This window comes from Calypte anna, chromosome 5, assembly GCF_003957555.1.
Source record: "Calypte anna isolate BGI_N300 chromosome 5, bCalAnn1_v1.p, whole genome shotgun sequence".
NCBI classification, from domain to species: domain Eukaryota; kingdom Metazoa; phylum Chordata; class Aves; order Apodiformes; family Trochilidae; genus Calypte; species Calypte anna.
In genome coordinates, this window is record NC_044250.1 from 3,830,855 (window position 1) to 3,848,497 (window position 17,643).

At 39.3% G+C, this 17,643-nt stretch overlaps 1 protein-coding gene across 2 annotated transcripts in view; it reads left to right on the top strand.

The window, feature by feature from the left end:
- Positions 1-2,212: 2,212 nt before the first annotated feature.
- The window catches only part of PRMT3 (protein arginine methyltransferase 3), a 39,328-nt gene continuing 23,897 nt past the window's right edge, over positions 2,213-17,643 (top strand). Inside the window, exons 1-10 of one of the 2 annotated variants that reach the window (XM_030451138.1) lie at positions 2,213-2,275; positions 2,643-2,775; positions 3,490-3,572; positions 4,540-4,589; positions 5,669-5,771; positions 6,067-6,220; positions 8,649-8,790; positions 11,861-11,926; positions 15,003-15,124; positions 17,216-17,315. In XM_030451138.1, the coding sequence (XP_030306998.1) occupies positions 2,242-2,275; positions 2,643-2,775; positions 3,490-3,572; positions 4,540-4,589; positions 5,669-5,771; positions 6,067-6,220; positions 8,649-8,790; positions 11,861-11,926; positions 15,003-15,124; positions 17,216-17,315 (987 nt within the window). In that variant the 5' untranslated portion in view covers positions 2,213-2,241. The remainder of the gene's footprint in view (positions 2,276-2,642; positions 2,776-3,489; positions 3,573-4,539; positions 4,590-5,668; positions 5,772-6,066; positions 6,221-8,648; positions 8,791-11,860; positions 11,927-15,002; positions 15,125-17,215; positions 17,316-17,643) is intronic. The other variant, XM_030451139.1, reaches the window with a different exon arrangement.

Sequence of the window (17,643 nt, forward strand, 5' to 3'; positions counted from 1 at the left end):
TTGACTGACTGGAGTTATCCCAGTTGGATCCCAGTAGGCTGTAGCACCAGACATTATCATGACAGAGGCACTTCTGTACTTTCTGGATCTCTCTCTTGAATGCTCTCTAGAATTACTTCCAAAGTTCTTTCTGGATCGTTTTATAGACTACTTTCTAGGCACACTTCTAGAGCTCTTTCTAGATACACTGCTGGAGGTTTCTCTGGATCACTTCCCAGAGCACTATGCTCCTAGCATGTTTTCCATACATGCCTCCAGAGCATTTTCTGGGCTGTCCTCTGGAGTGCTTTCTAGATATACTGCCACAGTGCTCTCTGAATAGCTTTCCCTATAGATCTGCTTCTAGAGATCTTTCTAGATAAGCTTTTAAAGATTTCTCCAGATTTCTGTATGGTTATTTTTCTAGGGTATTTTCTGGACACGCTTCTAGAGCTCTTTCTAGATCTCTTTCTTGTTATTCTTCTAAATGTACTTCTAGCATGTTTTGATTGGCATCTAGTGAGGTTTTTCTTTTGATCATTCTCCAGAGCTCTCTTGATATTCTTCTGGAGAGTTTTCTAGATCTCTTTCTAGACACGCTTTTAGAGTGCTTTCTAGAGCACTCTCTAGATGTACTTTCTGGATAGTGTTCTATAGTGGTTTTTTAGATGTGCTTATAGAGCATTTTCCAGATAAACCTTTCTAGATCTATTATTTTATCTATTGCTTTCTATGCAGCTTTCTAGGTTGTTTTCTGGGTGGCTTTCTAGCTTGTCCAGCATTATGAAACAGTAATCCCTTGCACTGTAAATCTTCCTGTACCATGCAAAGCCCTTTGCAAGGATTAGGAGATTGTAACAAAAGTTATCATATTTCAAGAGGTACTGGTGTAAGTGATACACTTCTGCTCCAGGATTTCACGCATTCTTCACCCACCATGCTATGTAGGGTGACCCAAAGGAACAGGTGCTTTACATTTACAGCGAATCTGAATTCAAGTAATAATTAAAAGATTTAGTTACAAGGCTGTGTGGCACATTCAGTCTGTTGCTCTCCAAGTGGACTCAACAATAGGAGCAAAGACTGTGCAATCAGTGACCCCTTGCCCCTTTGGTGGGGGAGAATTTCAGTAAAACACAAAGAAACTGCTGTATCTGCTTTTGCTGCTATCAGCTTGAGCAGTCCTGACAGAGTAGTGGCTCTTAAATCTATTTCTGCAATTAGCTGCCTGAGCAAGAGTAGAGGAAAATATATTTTATTATTCTGCATCAGTTCTGTTTCTTCCATGGAATCAGAACCTTGAGAGAATAAGGTAGAAGTATCTGACTCGCCTGGATTTTTTTCAGTACATAAAGGGTGTGCAGCATTTTGCCAGTATTCTGCAATAATTCTAATTTCATGAGTAGCACTGTGTGGCTGTGTAAGGAAAAAAATTCCATGAGAAGCATTGGTGTATACCATTGGTGTATACCATTACACAGCGTTAGCACAGAACCAGTATCATCTTGTCAGACCTATAGAAGTAAATCTCAGTGCCTGTGGAATTTATAAAGAAAACACAAAAATGGAACTTGTGAAAGTTTGAGTTAGTAGCTTTCAGATCAAATCTCCTTTTTTAAACCTGTCATTCTGGTTTTATCTAAAACCAGTTTCTATACTCAAGATTTTTAATGGATTTGCCTATAGCTAGGCAAACCTAACCTTATAAATTAGTACTGTACTTAAAAGCCTTGTTAGCTCTAAGAGACCAGAAAGTAAGGGAAAGTAAGAGATTTGCAAGTATAGATTAAAAATCAGATATTTTAATCCAGACAGAGAAAACACAGACTTTCAGGTTTCCTTCTTGAATTCTGCACACTCCCCCCCCTTTTCTTAACACCCACCTCAAATCTCTATACTTTTATATTCAGCAAAACCCACTGAATTTGCACTCTAACAGTGAGCCTAGAATCTAACTCTGGGTTTCATCCCTCTAGAAACGACCCAAAGCTGCAGTGATGAGGATAATTCCCTCTCCTCAGCAGCGCTCCGCACCCCACAAGATGGCGCCGCTCCCGCCCTCCCCTCACAGCGGCCGCTCCCGCCCTCCCGCTCACGTTTGAAAAGTAACGGTCGGGGCCGCCCTCAGCGCTGACCGGAGGGGGCCGCTAGGGAGCGCGCTAACCCGCTTGGCCCCGCCCCCTCCCCTCTCTAGCCCCCTCCCTGGTGACGTTGCTGCCCAGGGCGGGGCGGATGCCCGGAAGCGGTGCACGTGGGGCGGCCATGGGCTCGCGGGCGGAGGGCGCCCCCCTTGCGGGTGGGTGGTGGCGGGCGCAGGGCTCCCTCACACCCCTTCCTCACAGCCCCCCTCACACCCCTTCCTCACACCCCTTCCTCACAGCCCCCCTCACACCCCCCCCTCACACACCTCTCCTCACACACCTCTCCTCACACACCTCTCCTCACACACCTCTCCTCACACCCCTCTCCTCACACCCCCCCCTTACCCCCCCCCCCACACCCCCCCCCACACCCCTTCCTCACACCCTTCTCCCTCCTCATCCTCCCCCTCTTCATTCTCCGCTTCATCCTCCTCCCTCTCCTCACCTCCCTCTCCCTTTTCCCCCTCTTTCTCCTCCCCATCCCCTCCGCTCTCGAACGCTCCGGTGCCGTGGCTTCCACAGGGCCCTGCGAGCTGCCCGCTGAGGAGGAGATGTCCGAGCTGTCTGACGGCGAGGAGGCCTGGGAGGAGGAGGAGGAGGAAGGGGAAGGCGCTGCCGCCGAGTGCCTGCGGACCCGCTGTCTCTTCTGTGAGAGGTGAGGTGGCAGCGACCTCGGGTATTCTGTCCCGGTGCCTTCACTTCCCGCAACCGGCCCAGGGACCTCCGGAGCCCCCGGGGGAAGGGGGTGGATGGGTGGGTGCCAGAGCCCGACCTTGGCCCGCTGGAGATGGCTGGGTGAGGAAAATCAGCACTGCCTGCACTGTAAGGGTGCTCGGTAGCTTACCAGGCTTGCGTGCTGCTTTTCTAGAGCTGAAAGTTTGTTAAATCCAGCCTAAAAGAAGGAGGAGTAATATGGGGAGCAGCGAGTTCCGTTCCCCCCCCCTCCTCGCTTTGAAGCAGCATGGAATTTAATCTCTGGGATTCTCGTTTATCATTGTCAGTGAATTGATGAGGATTTTTATTTTAATGCAGCAGACCTAGGTGGGCTCAAACAGATGCAGCTTTTATGTCTCTGGTTAAATGCTGACTTTGCTCTAAAGGAGTTTTTGCAAGTTAGCAGAGTTTGTGCTTTTGTCAGCCAGAGGTTTTGTGTTGATTACTTCTTGTTGAAGGATATTTAGAAAGCAAAATAAAAGGTTGCTTGTGAGAGGTGTGAATAAGCAGATCCCTGTTTATCCTTCTCAAAGACTAAAATGATATATTCTGTAGACATTGCCCAGCAAGTCAGAGCAGAGCGTGTAAAACTCACAGGAGTGTTACAGCTTTTAAACATGTAAGTGTTGTATGCTTAATAATTTGTTACTTACAGGTTGTTTAGTTCTGCTGAAGATGTTTTCTCCCACTGCAAGACAGAGCATCAGTTTAATATTTGTGATGTGATCAAGAAACATGGTAAATTTTTTTTCGTTACTTGTCAGTTCCTTCTGTGTATCAGCATCTTGCTTAAAATAAATAGCAAAGCTTAGACACTGTTGGGCTCCAGAGCTTAGTATAGCAGACACCAAAGTGGATGTAGCCACCTGGGGGTGGAGTAACTGGGTTGTACTGCTGGGGTCTTTTAAGGGGCTGTTTGCAGCTTTGCCTTACACTTCCCTACAACCACCTGAGTGAATGTGAGGTTGACCTTCATATGAAGCTGCTGTTTGTTACTGAAGGGAAGGATGTAGCTGAAGTGGAGGGTTGGCTTTGGAAGAGTTAGGTGAGACTGAAACCCATGGCAAGGAAAACAGGGACAGGGGAACAGTGTTCCTGAAACACAATTTCCAGAGTGTGCACTAAAAAAGGGGTAGAGGGGATGGGGCATGAACCATTTAGAAACCTGTGTGTACATTTTTAAGATCTGGTCTGTTTTCTCTCTAAAGTCCAGTGGAAAGTATTCTCACCATTCTTCAGGAAGGTGCATGCTTGTTAAATTAGTTTCTGAGCAAGTTTTACATCAGTACTGGTGTATGGTTTTGATTTGTATGATCAATTAATTGTTTTAAGTAGAAAGCAAAAAAATAAGAACAAAGTACTGTAACAGCCTGAAAGACCAGCAAGGTAGCTAGTAGGAGATGAATATGTCTGTCCTGACATAGCTGCATGCCAAATGGATTAAATCCTTTTTCATAATCCACATTTGCACGTGTCCCATTCTTCATTTGTAGTACATGTATTTGTCTTGAGGGTGAGAGTTTTCTGATTTAGTCCTGAGGAGCAGAAAAATGTAGCTGCCAGACTTAAGACAGGAAGAGTGCAGAAGATAATGAGGTACACCCCAAGGGGAAGCTGGCCAATCAAACAAGTAATTAGTATTCATGTAATTGTAAAATGCCTGGGGGGTTTCTGTAATGCAGCCTATTCTTTTTTTTTTTTTCAGGACTTGATTTTTATGGATATGTTAAACTAATAAACTTTGTTAGATTAAAGGTAGGTGTGCTACATACTACTGCTGTTCTCTGTGTGTGGAGAATGGGAAATGAAGATGCTGTGCTTGCAATCTGCAATTTTGTAATACATGTGTGAAATTTTGTATTTATTTATAGTAATACAAATTACAGGGATTAAAATAACTATTGATGGGTTTAATTAGATTTGAAGTTGGTTTTATTTTAAATATATTTAACTCAAGTGCATTTTATTGTTTCCAGAAGAGGCTGCTCAAACCTGGAAAAAGGGCATGCTCTGTAGCATGGTGGTTTTTTTAGTTCATCTTGGCCTTTGCCTCTGCTGTCCTGTTCCAGTAATGGGTTCATTTCCTGATAGCTGTAGTTTCCCAGTTCTCACATGTGTGTTGGTGCTAGAGAATCTTTCCTGGGAATGGGAGCTGGCCAGACCCCAGCCACACTGCTAGTAAGGACATCACCTGATCCTTTAGGGCACAGAACCTAAAATTAATCTGCTAAAAGGACACCAGGAACTGGGAACTGATTTCTGTTCTGATGCCAAAACCAGGAAGCCTGCAGTCTTTAGTAAGGCTTGGGTGTATTTTGTGTGTTCTTTGGTTGTTCCCTAAAACTTCAGATTTAGACTTAATACAAGGTGTTTTTTACTTCTGTCTTCAAATCTTAAATCCTTAAATAGTTAAGAGAGGTTAACTATACAGGCAGAATAAACACAGGAAAAAAAAAAAGCTTAATATCTGAGTAAACTTGGTTCCTGATAGTGGTGTAATCCTTCAATGCTTGTATTGATCCTGTGATCTGTGATTGATCCTGTGATCAATTGAGCCTTGATCCTGTGGCTTCCTGGGCTTTGGGACCCAGAGTAGCTCATAGGTGTAGTTTTATGCTGGGTTTTAATCACAATGGTTGTAGTGTCTTTGGGCTAAGGCAAGCACTTGTCAGAGCCACTGCTCCTGCTAGTCATGGTTTAAAGTAGGAGCTTTCTCAGCCTTTGCTACACAGCTCCTTTAATAGTACCCCAGTTATTTTAACAGATGGAAGAAGAGAGCTTTGCCTGGTGTTTTCAAAGAAACTTGGCTTACCTGCTCTTCTCTTTCCATCTAGAAACCAACAGCAGCATATCTGTGTTCTCTCAGCAGCCCACTGCCTTGGGAAGGAGAGGATTATTTGAAACCAGAGCTACAGGATGATCTCCTACTTCAGTTTGGTAAATAAATATGTCTCAGTGTGACTGTACTGAGTTGTGGGGTCAGTGTGGTATTGGCAGAGCTCTTGCTATACAAAGTATTATCTCTATTATTCAGATGACAAATACATGAGGAGATCCACACTGAAGTCATGGCATTGAGTCGTGCTCTGAAATTTTTACCACATTTTATATGCTGGCTTTCAGTCGCTGAGCACTGTTACATTGTCTGCAGAAGCTCTTGAAGTATGTTTATGAGCTGCTGTGAAGCAATGTGTAACTGACAGTTTGTTATTTTTTCTCCTCATTTCTTCAGATATAGAAGATCTTTGTGAACCTGCAGACATTTTGCCTTCTAATGGTTTAAATGATACCATGATGCTCCTTGAACAATTAAAACATGCAGAACACAGAGCAAGACTCGCAGAAGCAGCCTTGGCTAGGGCACAAGATGATCTTCAAAAAATGAAGTAAGTGTTTGAACTGAAGTTTTGGGGTTTTTATTTGCTATGTTTTAGGTTAGATGGCATGATAATGTTTAAAGACCAATCAGTAGAAATGCAAAGATGTGGTAGAATGCAACTGTGGAGTCAGACTCATTATTTGTGCTGGGGTAGTAGGCTTTATTTTTAACTTGTAGATGATTAGTAAAAACTATACAAAACCTGTACAAACTGAAAAAGCAAAGTATTCTTAGGAAAGCTAAATAAGTACATGGCCCAGAAACGTGTATTTTGTTTCAGCTCACTGTTTTCTAGACACTTTTCCATTAGTCCTCTAAATATGACTTTAAATAGTGACGATGAACACGATGGAGAAGAAAGGAAGTATTGACAAAATAAATAAGAGACTTTAAACACTTTGAGAGGTTGTTCCAAATGTTGAGCTTTAGTAGCAGAATTCAGTTACAGTTCAGAGAAGCCATAGGGAAATCAATAAACCAACTTTTCAACTACTTTTATTTTCAGTCTCAGATATGGCTTCTGGTAGTAAGAATATTCATTTTATCACAGCCATGACTCGGGACATCTTTAGCTGTACTTGCTACTTCTAAATCTTGAGGTCTGCAGAATATGGATTGCTGATTCTCATGGATAGAATGAGAATGTAAATGTCTTCTTGGGTCACATCCTTTTCACACAGGAGATTTCCCACACTTTATCTAGCTACAGATGCTGCTTGGGATACAAAGTAACTATCACTTCTTTTAGTAGCAATGTGATTGCATTTTGCAGGTTTTGCTCTCTTAAGATGTGAAAACATTTAAGGGTTTTTTATGAGTACACGTCCAGGATCAGTCATGAAGCTCCCTAGAGACAGCTGCCTTCTGAGCTCTGGAATAATAGCATGAGGACACCCACTAATTAAGTATGAAATTATTTCTGTGGGAATGTTTTTCCAGTTTGTTTTTCCATATAGACTTACTGATTTATGAGAGCTGAAAAGACTCCAAGTTAAAGACAGGTAGATGGAGGTCTACCTGTACATGGGCCCCACCTTCTTTAAGTGGTGACATTTTTATAAGTCAGGTCTCTTTTAGCAGTTGATGTAATTTAGAGATTTAAGAGCATGGTTTGTATCTCCTAAATTTCTCCATCTGTCCCCTGCTTAGATATGATTTTTGTTTTTACTTACCTTCTTGCTTCTTGACTAAAAAGACAAGAGGGCAGAGAGGGCAGCTGTCTCTGGAGGTTGTTTGGTACTTGTATTCCTTGTGTAAGCTGGAGGAGTTATTGGCTTCAATCAATTTTAAGTAGTTTGAATCTAAAAATTGGGTTCAAATCTAGCAGTATGCTAGTTATACTTAATTGGGGGTTAGTCTGTTTTTTATAAGTTTCAAATTTTATCATTTTGATATTAATCTAAAAGTAAGGGAAATGCAAACTGCCATGGTAATGGCAATAATATTAAAAATAAGATCCAGACCTTACCTGAATGTTGGGAAGTAAAGGAAGTTTCTGACACTGAAGATGTTAACAGGAGTTCCTTTGCTACATTCTCTTCTTCATCTAAACTGGTCAAGCAGAGAAATATTTGATATGTCAGGTTTGAAATGGTGGTTTTGTTGTTCTCTAAGGGTGGTACTGGTAATAAGATATTACCTACAGCTTCTGTACATAAAGTTCCTGTTGAAGGAAGTATAACCATGACTACAGTTGAACCTAGGCTGCTTTGAGTGGTCTAGGATGCAATTATTTTTGATGCTGGACTGTAGACTTTGTAGGAGTGTTGTCTGGCTGAAGTGTATTTGCTTTTTCACTTCATTGTGTATGTATTCACTCTTTCTTGCCATATTTTAATAATTTAATTATAAACCCCTTGATTTGTGTATTTTGTCATCAAAACTTTGAGAAATGTGAAGAGACCACGTATTAGGAATGCAAGGCCATGGAGGAGAAAAATAAGCAGCGTGAAATTAAAGGTTTTTTTAAGATTCAAAGATTTAAAGTTCTGATTAAAGTATTTTCTTTAACCTTGCTCTAGTCGTGCGGCGTGTCTGGCGTTGTAGACCTTGTGCTGTTCTATTAAATCCTCATCTCTGTTACTCAGCCTAAAACAGATGTTGTTTTAATGGCTGTGGCACCAGCTTTTTTAGCAGCAAAAGAGACAATTCCTCCTTAAAAAACAAAGGTGAAGTCCCAGTGTCTCTGCTGGTGTTTGCTGGTTGAAGGCAGGAGGGTGCCTGCTGGAGGTGCTGGGCAGAGCTTGGTGGTGCAGCAGCCTGGAGGAGCCTGCAGAGGGAGGTTGTGTACACTCAAACCTGGTCCCATTGTTATCAGAGCCTCTGCAGGCTGCATTCCTTATCTCTTTCCAGCCCCTTCTCCCCTGCTACTCCCCCCTCCTTCTTTTCATGGCCCCATCAACATGTCTCAAGGGTGTATTTCCAATTGATTCCAGACGATTTGCCCAGGATTTTGTGATGAACGCAGATGTCAGGAGCAGCTCGGCTTCCAGCGCCATTGCAGACCTGCAGGAGGATGAGGATGGTGTTTACTTCAGCTCCTATGGGCATTATGGGATACACGAAGAGATGCTAAAGGTTAGGAAGTCATCTCAACTGCATCTTAGGACTAAAGAGGAAAGATGGAATGAAGTAGGCTCTGTGCCCATAAATATACTGCAGAGCAGCTGCATTTTTAACCCTTTCTATACATGATGGTGTTTTCCAGGGAGCTGGGTTGAGACATCTTTTCCTCTTTTATTTCCTTTGTATGGATTCTCCTTATAGAAAACACAGGAACATAAAATCATTTACAGTGCATATATGCTTGAAGATATATTACAATATCTATACCTCAACCTTCCCTTGCCAAAAGCAGCTTTTTTCGAGGTGCTTGAAATATAAAACATAAAACCTGGTACATAAAACAGTGAGGTTTTTTCTTTAGTTTATATTTTCCTAGCAACTGAAATTTATGAGGCAAAACCATGTCTCAAATACATGGTTTCTTACTGCATTAGGTAAGCAGAAATTGTTGGTATTTGAGCATAGTTCATTGTATTGATAAGATTGAACAACTGGAAAAATTGTATCCACCTTTTGTATAATAAAAATAAAGTAAAGCTTAAAACTCTTCAAAGGCAAATCTGTGTATGCCCTTTTAACTTGAAAAAAACAAACACAACTCAAAGCCCAACATCTCATAATTGAAATGAAAAAAATCTCTTCATGCTTCCTTTCAAAGAAAGTATCATAGTTGTGAGAGTCATAAACAGATTTATAATTTTAAGTAAAAAATTTAAATAAAGTTCCTGCCTAATGTAGAGATAGATTACAGAGTTGTGAAATGACTTTGTCCATACAGGTCACATACACATTTTTCTGTTTTGTAAATAATGTATTGGCCCCCATGCAGAAATACTCATGAATTTGTGTTAAGAATAATATAAACAGGAGGTTAATTTTAGGGGGGAGGAAGGATTTTTAAGAAGCACAGAAATGTCTGCAGAGGGAGGGGAATGTTTACCACAATGTACAATACAGAGAAATACATTAGAAATACATTTAAAGTCTCAAAGATAAATTAAACTAAAAAAACCAGTTTGGTATTGCAGTATAAAACTGTCATCTGATGTTATATATAAGCTGTGGGATGAGGAAGCCTTTCTGTTAATAAAGTTTATAATAATTCTGCATTTCTGAACAAGGAGATTAGTACCAAATAGTATTTTAATTGGTGTGTTTGTCAGAATACTTTTAAGATGACTTTTGTCTCTCCTAAACAAAGGAAAGCAATTGATTTTATGCTTTGATTTTTTTCCTATGTGCTAGTTGCTCACTTTTTTGTGTGTGTGTCAGCTGTATTTATATAAATATAGTGGCTTGCTACATTGACATTTTTATGGAGTTCTGCTGTCTGAATTTTAAGTCTGACACTGCTCAGTTTAGAAACTTCTTTTTGATGCCTGATAAGGGTAGGATGAAGTTTCATTTGTTATTTTGCTGCAGATACTTCAGAGGGGAGAGGAGGAAGAGTGTTGTTCCTTCACACTGGCCAATGGATAGTGTTTCCCTTGGTCTGTTTTGGGCTTTTTTTTTTCCTTGAGAATTTTTTGCCTCATCTTAATAAATTCCCCCTTAGCATTTTATTTTAAAACAATTTTAAAAAGCATTTATATTGTAATGGTAAGGGAAGGAATGGAATTGATGGAGAGAGAAACCTGAAGTGAATGACTGTGGCTCACCCGTGCAGCAGCGCATCCAGCAGAGACAGCAGCTGGAATTGTGTTAAGTTGGGGCAGTGCTGAGGCAATGTGAGTGGGCAGGATGGAAGGCTGAAAGGTTTCCACCTGGCTGCTTTCTTGATTGATGCTGAACCTTCCCTTTTTTTTTTTTATTCCCCTCAAACCTTTTTGGTTGCTTCAGCAAATCCTATTACATACTGCAGCGAGGTGAGGCACTAAAAATAGTTGCTCTGAATATAGCATCATAGTAAAGCAGTATGATTTTAAAGGATCCCAGGTTTTTTAAATTTATGTTAATTATGTGTATTTTTAAAGTGAAGTTTTCTAATATCCTTAACTGTTTCTTTGGGCTCTGTGTGTCTGTGATAATCCTCTGAAATTTAGAACTGGATTTTAGGATTTTCAAGCCTCAAAGTAGTTTGTTTTGTTTCCAGAATTGTTATGAACATATCCTTTGTTCTCAGTCTCTGGTTTTTAATCTACTTTTTCCAATAAAATAAGACCGTTTTTTCTCACTAGAGAAAATTCTTAGTTTCTGTATTGTTTCTAAAATTTGCCTGCCTTAGTAGAAAAATGTTAATTTAAAATAAGCAATTGGATTTTATTCTTCAGTATTATTTGTAGGCTTGTCTAGATAAAAATTGCCTTTACTTTGCTCTAACAACAACTGCAGCAGCAATTCCAAAACCTTTACTTGCCTGTCAATTTGTGTACCTGCTGTTGCATATTCAGAAATTCAGTGTTTTAATAAATTACCTTGCTGGTAGATTTAGCTTTAGTGCTGCCTTTCAAGGACTAAGAAACTATAAATGTTTAGTTTTCTGCTTGAAAACATCGTAGCTTCTCAGGTCATGTTTTATTACAGTTAAGTTTATTTCTTTTATTGGGCTTTTATGGAACAGGCTGTACAGCTTCAATTATTGGCTTATTGTCAGGTTTGCAAATTTGTAGTTTGTTCAGAAATGGAAAACTTTAATCTGATCCATAACTTCTTTGGAGGAGTCTGTGTTGCAGCAGTGTCAGAGAATAAAATCACACGGAACGTTTTATGAGCTCGTGACTCAAATTTTTGCTCTTCTGTAGAAGGTTGTTATGTAAAGTTGATGCAGTATTTCTACTGTATTACTGCTGGTCTTGGAAAGTGTTGAAGAGGTATTAACAACTTCGAAACATCCAAAATCAAATTCATCAGATGGGAAAAGTGTAAGCTAATTTCTTTTTTTTTTTTCTCCAGAAGCTCAGCTGGTTTGATTTGCAAAGAGAGTAAATTTTGAGGGATTATGTATAGAAAGTGTCATGATTGCAGAGTCCCTTTAAGTACAGTAGCCATAAAACATCTTTAGGCCAAGTTTCTCAGCATTTTGAATGATATGCAGTATATAATAAGAAAAAATGAACACCATTTTTTATTCTTAAAATTATAGGATAAAGTACGTACAGAAAGCTATCGTGACTTCATCTATCAAAACCCACATATCTTCAAGGACAAGGTAGGTAAAACAGCTCAGAAAATTTGTGCACTATTATTTTTTCTCTCCAAGGGTAGCAACCCTTCAGGTTGGCTACTCTGTAGCTTTGGGAATGGAATATTGTACTGACAAGATTTGATTTAATGGGCCTTGGCTTTATGGGGTGGTAGAGTGATACTCAGTTGCTGGAGGGTGTGAAGTGCTGATAACAGAAGTGCTGATTACTGTTGTCATTGTTCTGTGGGCCATGTTGGGATGTTCATTAATTATGTTGGCGGGGTTAAGTTGAACCTTTGTGGTCCAGTGTATTAAGTGGAATCCATTTCAGAGGGGTTCTTTACCAGAATTGAGGTGAACTGCAGTGTGAGCCTGATAAATTAAAAACATCCCAGAAGCAATGTGGCATTAGAACTGGGGAAGAACTCATATGCAACTGATGGATTGAACTAGTTTTGTGTAGTCTCTCCAGAAGAGGTTATTATTAAAGGAGCTTAAAACTAAACTGATACTTTGCAGTGAGGAGAGATTGCACTGATGTTTGTCTATGATCTTACTGTGGTTATGACCCCTGCATAGTTAAAATCTTCCTCTTATTTCTGTTGGCTGTTTCTGATGGGTTTGATGTGTTCTGGGTTATGCTGTGCAGTCTTCTGATCCAGATGAGCTTTTCTCTGCTTAATGCTCACCATTCTTAAGTTGTGTGTGGGTATTTCTTAATGTGAAACCAGCATGTCTAGGTTTATGGAGGACAATCACTGTTGATTTGTATTTTGATTGAGATTTTGTTAATAAGTCATAGTAGAAGACATAATAAAAGTGCACCAGTCTGATGGTTTCACTAGCACAGTTTTTACAGTGTTTTTGATCAGCACTAACTCAAATTTCCAGGGTATCCAAACCTGGCACAATGTGTTGAGGTTGAATGGAAATAAAGATGATTAATTGTCTTCCCAAGAGCTTCCATCCAGGTGACCAGTGCCTCACTTAACTTCTGTGTCTGAATAGTAGTTGATGTAGCTTTTACTTGGTATGCTCTTGTGGAGAATATGTGGGAATTGTGATCCATTTTATAGCAAGAGCATTTTTTGCGGAAAAATAATTGGTTAGAAAAGCACGGTTAGTTTTTATTGTAGAATAAACTCTGAGGCAGGCATCAATGCCATATTGAGGGGAAAAAATGAGGTTTTAAACGTTATTCCTGCTAAAAGTTTATTGATGGAATTAATTGGCCAAATTACCTGACCTGTGTTTTTGAATTCAAAGTGATTTTTTTTCTGTTGCTGGAAGTAGAATATCAGTTTTGATCAGACTGCAGAGAAAGATGTGATGCTGCAGTACATGATGGCATAGTCAAAGCACCAGTCCAGATGCTCCAGATATCTGGTGAGAGGCCATATGTGATCACTGCAAGAATGTGTTAGCTGTAGACCCTTGTCCTTAGGCTAATTGGTGATCATTCTCCTTGTCTTTCAGTTCCTCAGATGTGTTCCAGCTTGTATATTTTCTCTCCTGTGCCTTTTTCTCCACTCCCTTTCCCTGCCTGAAGCCAGATGAATTCCATCTAGGTTTTTAAGTGACCACGGCAGCTGTCCAAATGGTGTCTGTTTTGATTTTTTTCCAATTTGTGGTGATTACTCTCTTCCATGCAACTGTACATCAAGATCATTCTTTCACGGAGGTCTATTTTTGGCTCTGAATTCCATCTTTTATGGCTCAGCAATTTTGTTGACTGCCATGGGCAAAGTGTTAAAAAAAGAGATGACGTTGGGGGCATGAGTTTTCAGCAGCTGCAAGAATATTGATTTTTTTTACTTTCTATTCCTGTCACCAGAAGACATCAGATTCCTGTCACTATTTCAGTAGCCATTACATACATACTCTGATGTAATTTGTGAGTGAGCTGTAGAACTGAATCCTCTTGGGACATAGCTGCGGAGTCCCAAGTGGAACAAGTAGCTCTGTCCACAAATTCAGTGGCCAGCCTCTACACAAAATGGTGTAAAAAAGTCATCATGCTGTTGTTATCTACTGTGACTTCAGATTGTAAGTTGCTCTATGAAGAGAGATGTCAGTCAACTCTTCATTCATTGCTTCTGAGAATGCCACAGCAGAAGCTTGCTTATTCTGTTCTGCTAAGGATAAATGGCTATTTTATTTGTGCTGGATTCAGAATTACTGTTCTGTATCCATCATCCAAATGGATAGAATTGCATGAAAGGCAAGCAGACCTGTGCAGAGCATTTAAGTACTTCAGTTCTCTTTGTCAGGTGAAATTTAGTGTCTTTACAGTGTTGATTCTGTTGAGTTTTAATGCTGTGTGTGGTATGGACAGTGTTCAGGAAATCAGTTGATTGTCAGATTTCATAATGTTTTGGGGTTTAGTGCTTAGAATTTTTGAACACCATTAGTAAACCTTAACCATTGTAGGTAGAAGTCTAACACCAAGCCTGCTGATAGTCTTTGATACCAAAAGAATGCATTTTTCTGAGCCTTGTGTAATTTTTAAGTGTTGTGATGAAGTTTATTTCATGAAAAATTACGGATCCCATCTTGCTGGATATTACAAACAATGTTAGGTGGAAAACATTTCCAGTTGTTAAGTCTGTGCCAGTTACAGCTTTAAATTAAGTCAACTTAAGCCATAGCTGTTTTGAAGCACTGTGGCCATGTCTGTTAGAAGATTCCTAAATAAGTTTCTGAATAGACTGTTAATGAGAAACTGCAGTTAGAATATGGTTTTTTCAGTGGCAGTGCTGAATTCAGTTGTTAGTGATTCGCTGATTAAAGCTATTTAGGCTAATTTCTTGTTTCTTTTGTTCAAGTAAGTAACACAAATAATTATTTGTGTTTGTTTGTCCTCGGTCTGAGTTCTTTTGCAACTGGAGCTAGACTGTTTCATCTGTTTTCTATCTGTAAGAGGTAGTAGAGAGTGTGTAGTTAGAACTGCATTATACCTTGGATATTTCTGAGTGTTATATTGATTCTACCATTTGGTCTTTCTATTAGGATATGAAATCTCACTGATGCAGAAAGAAATGTAAAATACTATAGCAAGGGAAATAAATGGAGGTAAAAATAAACATCTCATTAATTTCAGGTGGTTTTGGATGTTGGCTGTGGAACTGGAATACTCTCCATGTTTGCTGCCAAAGCAGGTGCAAAGACAGTGATTGGTGTTGACCAATCTGAAATCATCTATCAGGCTATGGACATCATTCGGTAGGAAACATTCCAAGAAAAATACTGTATATGTAAGAAGTTATTAAAATGCTGTTAATGGTTACCTGTCACTCAGTCTGTCTTATATTGTCTGAAAAAATTTAACACAGGTTTTGATGTGCAGGCAAGTTGCTGCCAGTGTCTTTTCTATTCTTATTCCTTAAGTGTTGCTGCTGATAGAATTGTGAATTTGTAGACAGCAAGAGTTGAAACACATTTAAGACATTTCAAGAGAATGTGTTAAACTCTTCCTCAGTGCACTACTTGGGGTTAAAGAAGTAGTTCTGATATAAGTAAACCCAGTAAAATTTCCTAAAGGAATAAAGTTGATAAACATTTAATGGAGTAATGTTCATTGGAGTACTGAGCAGATCTGTGTTGCTTAAAAATGATCACTGCAGTGATCACTGCTTCCACCTGTGATCAAAGAATGTACTCGAGAGCTTTTGTTCTTCCCAGAATTCAGGTTCATTTCTAGCATGCTGTTTACTAGGAACAATGCAAACCTTCTGTGTGGTCAAACTGGAATAAGTGTCCTGAAGGGCATGATTCTTTCCCAGGGTTACATAGCAAACTTATTTTTAAGTTTTGGCTTCTCTTTTTTCTTACTGTGAATGGCTGCCTGTAAACTTTCTCATGCAGTGAATGATCTGATTTTTGTTGTCTGTCACTGCTAAAATAGAACAGAAAGTTGAACTACCTGTACTTCCCAAGTCCCAGTAGTTTTTGCTACAAGGTGTAAACTGCATTGGTTGGTTTACTGTTTTATTTTGTTTGGGTTTTTTGGTTTGTTTTTTTTTGGTTTGGTTTTTTTTTTTGTTTGGTTGGTTTTTTTACTACTTTAATACAATTGAAAACAACTACATAATTAATGAATCTTTTTCATCTCTCTTGATTTTAAAATTATGTCCTTGTATGTGCTTGGAAGCCATCCTTGCATCTCTCCATGTCCTTAAAATATTGTTGTGAGTGATAGCCCTTGAGAGCTTTATTTCTCACTTTGAACTTCTGGTTTTGTTTTCACTACATCATTAATGATGAACTACTCTTCTGACAGAAGACTGTCATGTGTAGAGTATTTAGTAGATCATTCCAGCAGCCCACATGTTCAGGTAGCCCTTTGACCCTTTCTTTTTCCTCCCCTCATTCTGATTGCTCTCCCATCCTCTTTTAGATTGAATTTTTAATGTGATTACTGGCCTGAATTGCAAGCCAGACAGAGTGTAAGAGTAAGATATCAGGATAGGGAAGGAAGGGACAGAGATAAGAACTGCAGTGGAATGATAAATTTCTTTGTTGGGAATATTTTCCTGCCCTCTATAACAATAGCTATTGCAATAATGATATGTACAGAGGATTCTGGTATGGTTACCCAAGAAGAAAAGCACTTAATTTCAAAGTCATGTATTTAGTAATTTCACTGTCATGCCATTTTTGTTCCAAAAACTGTATTCATGTCACAGTACTGTACAGGATGGTTCTACCATTGCTTGGGAGGTAATATCTGATTTAGCAGGAGATGATTTTGGCCAAAATGACAGTGGGGAGGATGCCTTTAGTGTGGAATAACTATAATACTGATCTAGAGGGAATGTTTGTTCTCAGTGACTTTGCAGCTCAATTTGTTAAATAAAAAACCAAGTCGTGCAAAACAGCTTTGGAAGGAAGTTAATTTCCATTGCTATCCTGGTGTGATGAGTAGGCTCTCTAATCATTATAGAGTTAGGCTACAGGGGTCAGAGAAGGAGAACTGGGAACAAGCAACTCTAAGTAAAGAGGAACAAGATTTTTAAATTGTCCTTTTCTGTATTTTTCTGGTTTCTGAAGCTCACACATTTACACAGACAATGTGTTGGAAGTATACAGATCTACTGTCTGCTATCTTTGCCTGGAGCTTCATCTCCTGCAGTTTTGGGTACTCAGAAACAATCCTTCTGAAACATAACTGAGAAGGAGAATATTGCATTTTAATCCTTTGTTGATAAGTTAGATAGTTAATGGGTGAGAAATGCAAAATACAAACATCAGTATCTCTCTCCTGACAGCATAAATTGAAAAGAGAAACTTATTTGTTTATGTTGTGACTTGCAGATTAAATAAACTTGAAAACATCATTACATTAGTCAAAGGAAGAATTGAAGAAGTAGATCTGCCTGTTGAAAAAGTGGATGTAATTATATCTGAATGGATGGTAAGGTGCATGAATATTCTTTTCAAGACATGGTTGTTTTCAAGAAAAAATGTGTTGCTTTTTTCACTTTTTCATATTTTTTTAAACAGAAATTTATCATGCTTGCAACAGTTATTGATCTTAATAAGGAAATGGTGTGTGACAATACCCAATGCCAGGCTGAACTTCATAATGATTGAATAAATCTATTTCCTATCAAATATGTGGTAGAAAACACCCCTTGTGACTTTTTTTTTTTTTTTTTTGGGACTTCAGCTATTTGGTGGTCTCATATCACAGGCCTTCAAATACCACTTCAAAATAGAAGTTTTCTTCATGCTAATTCCCA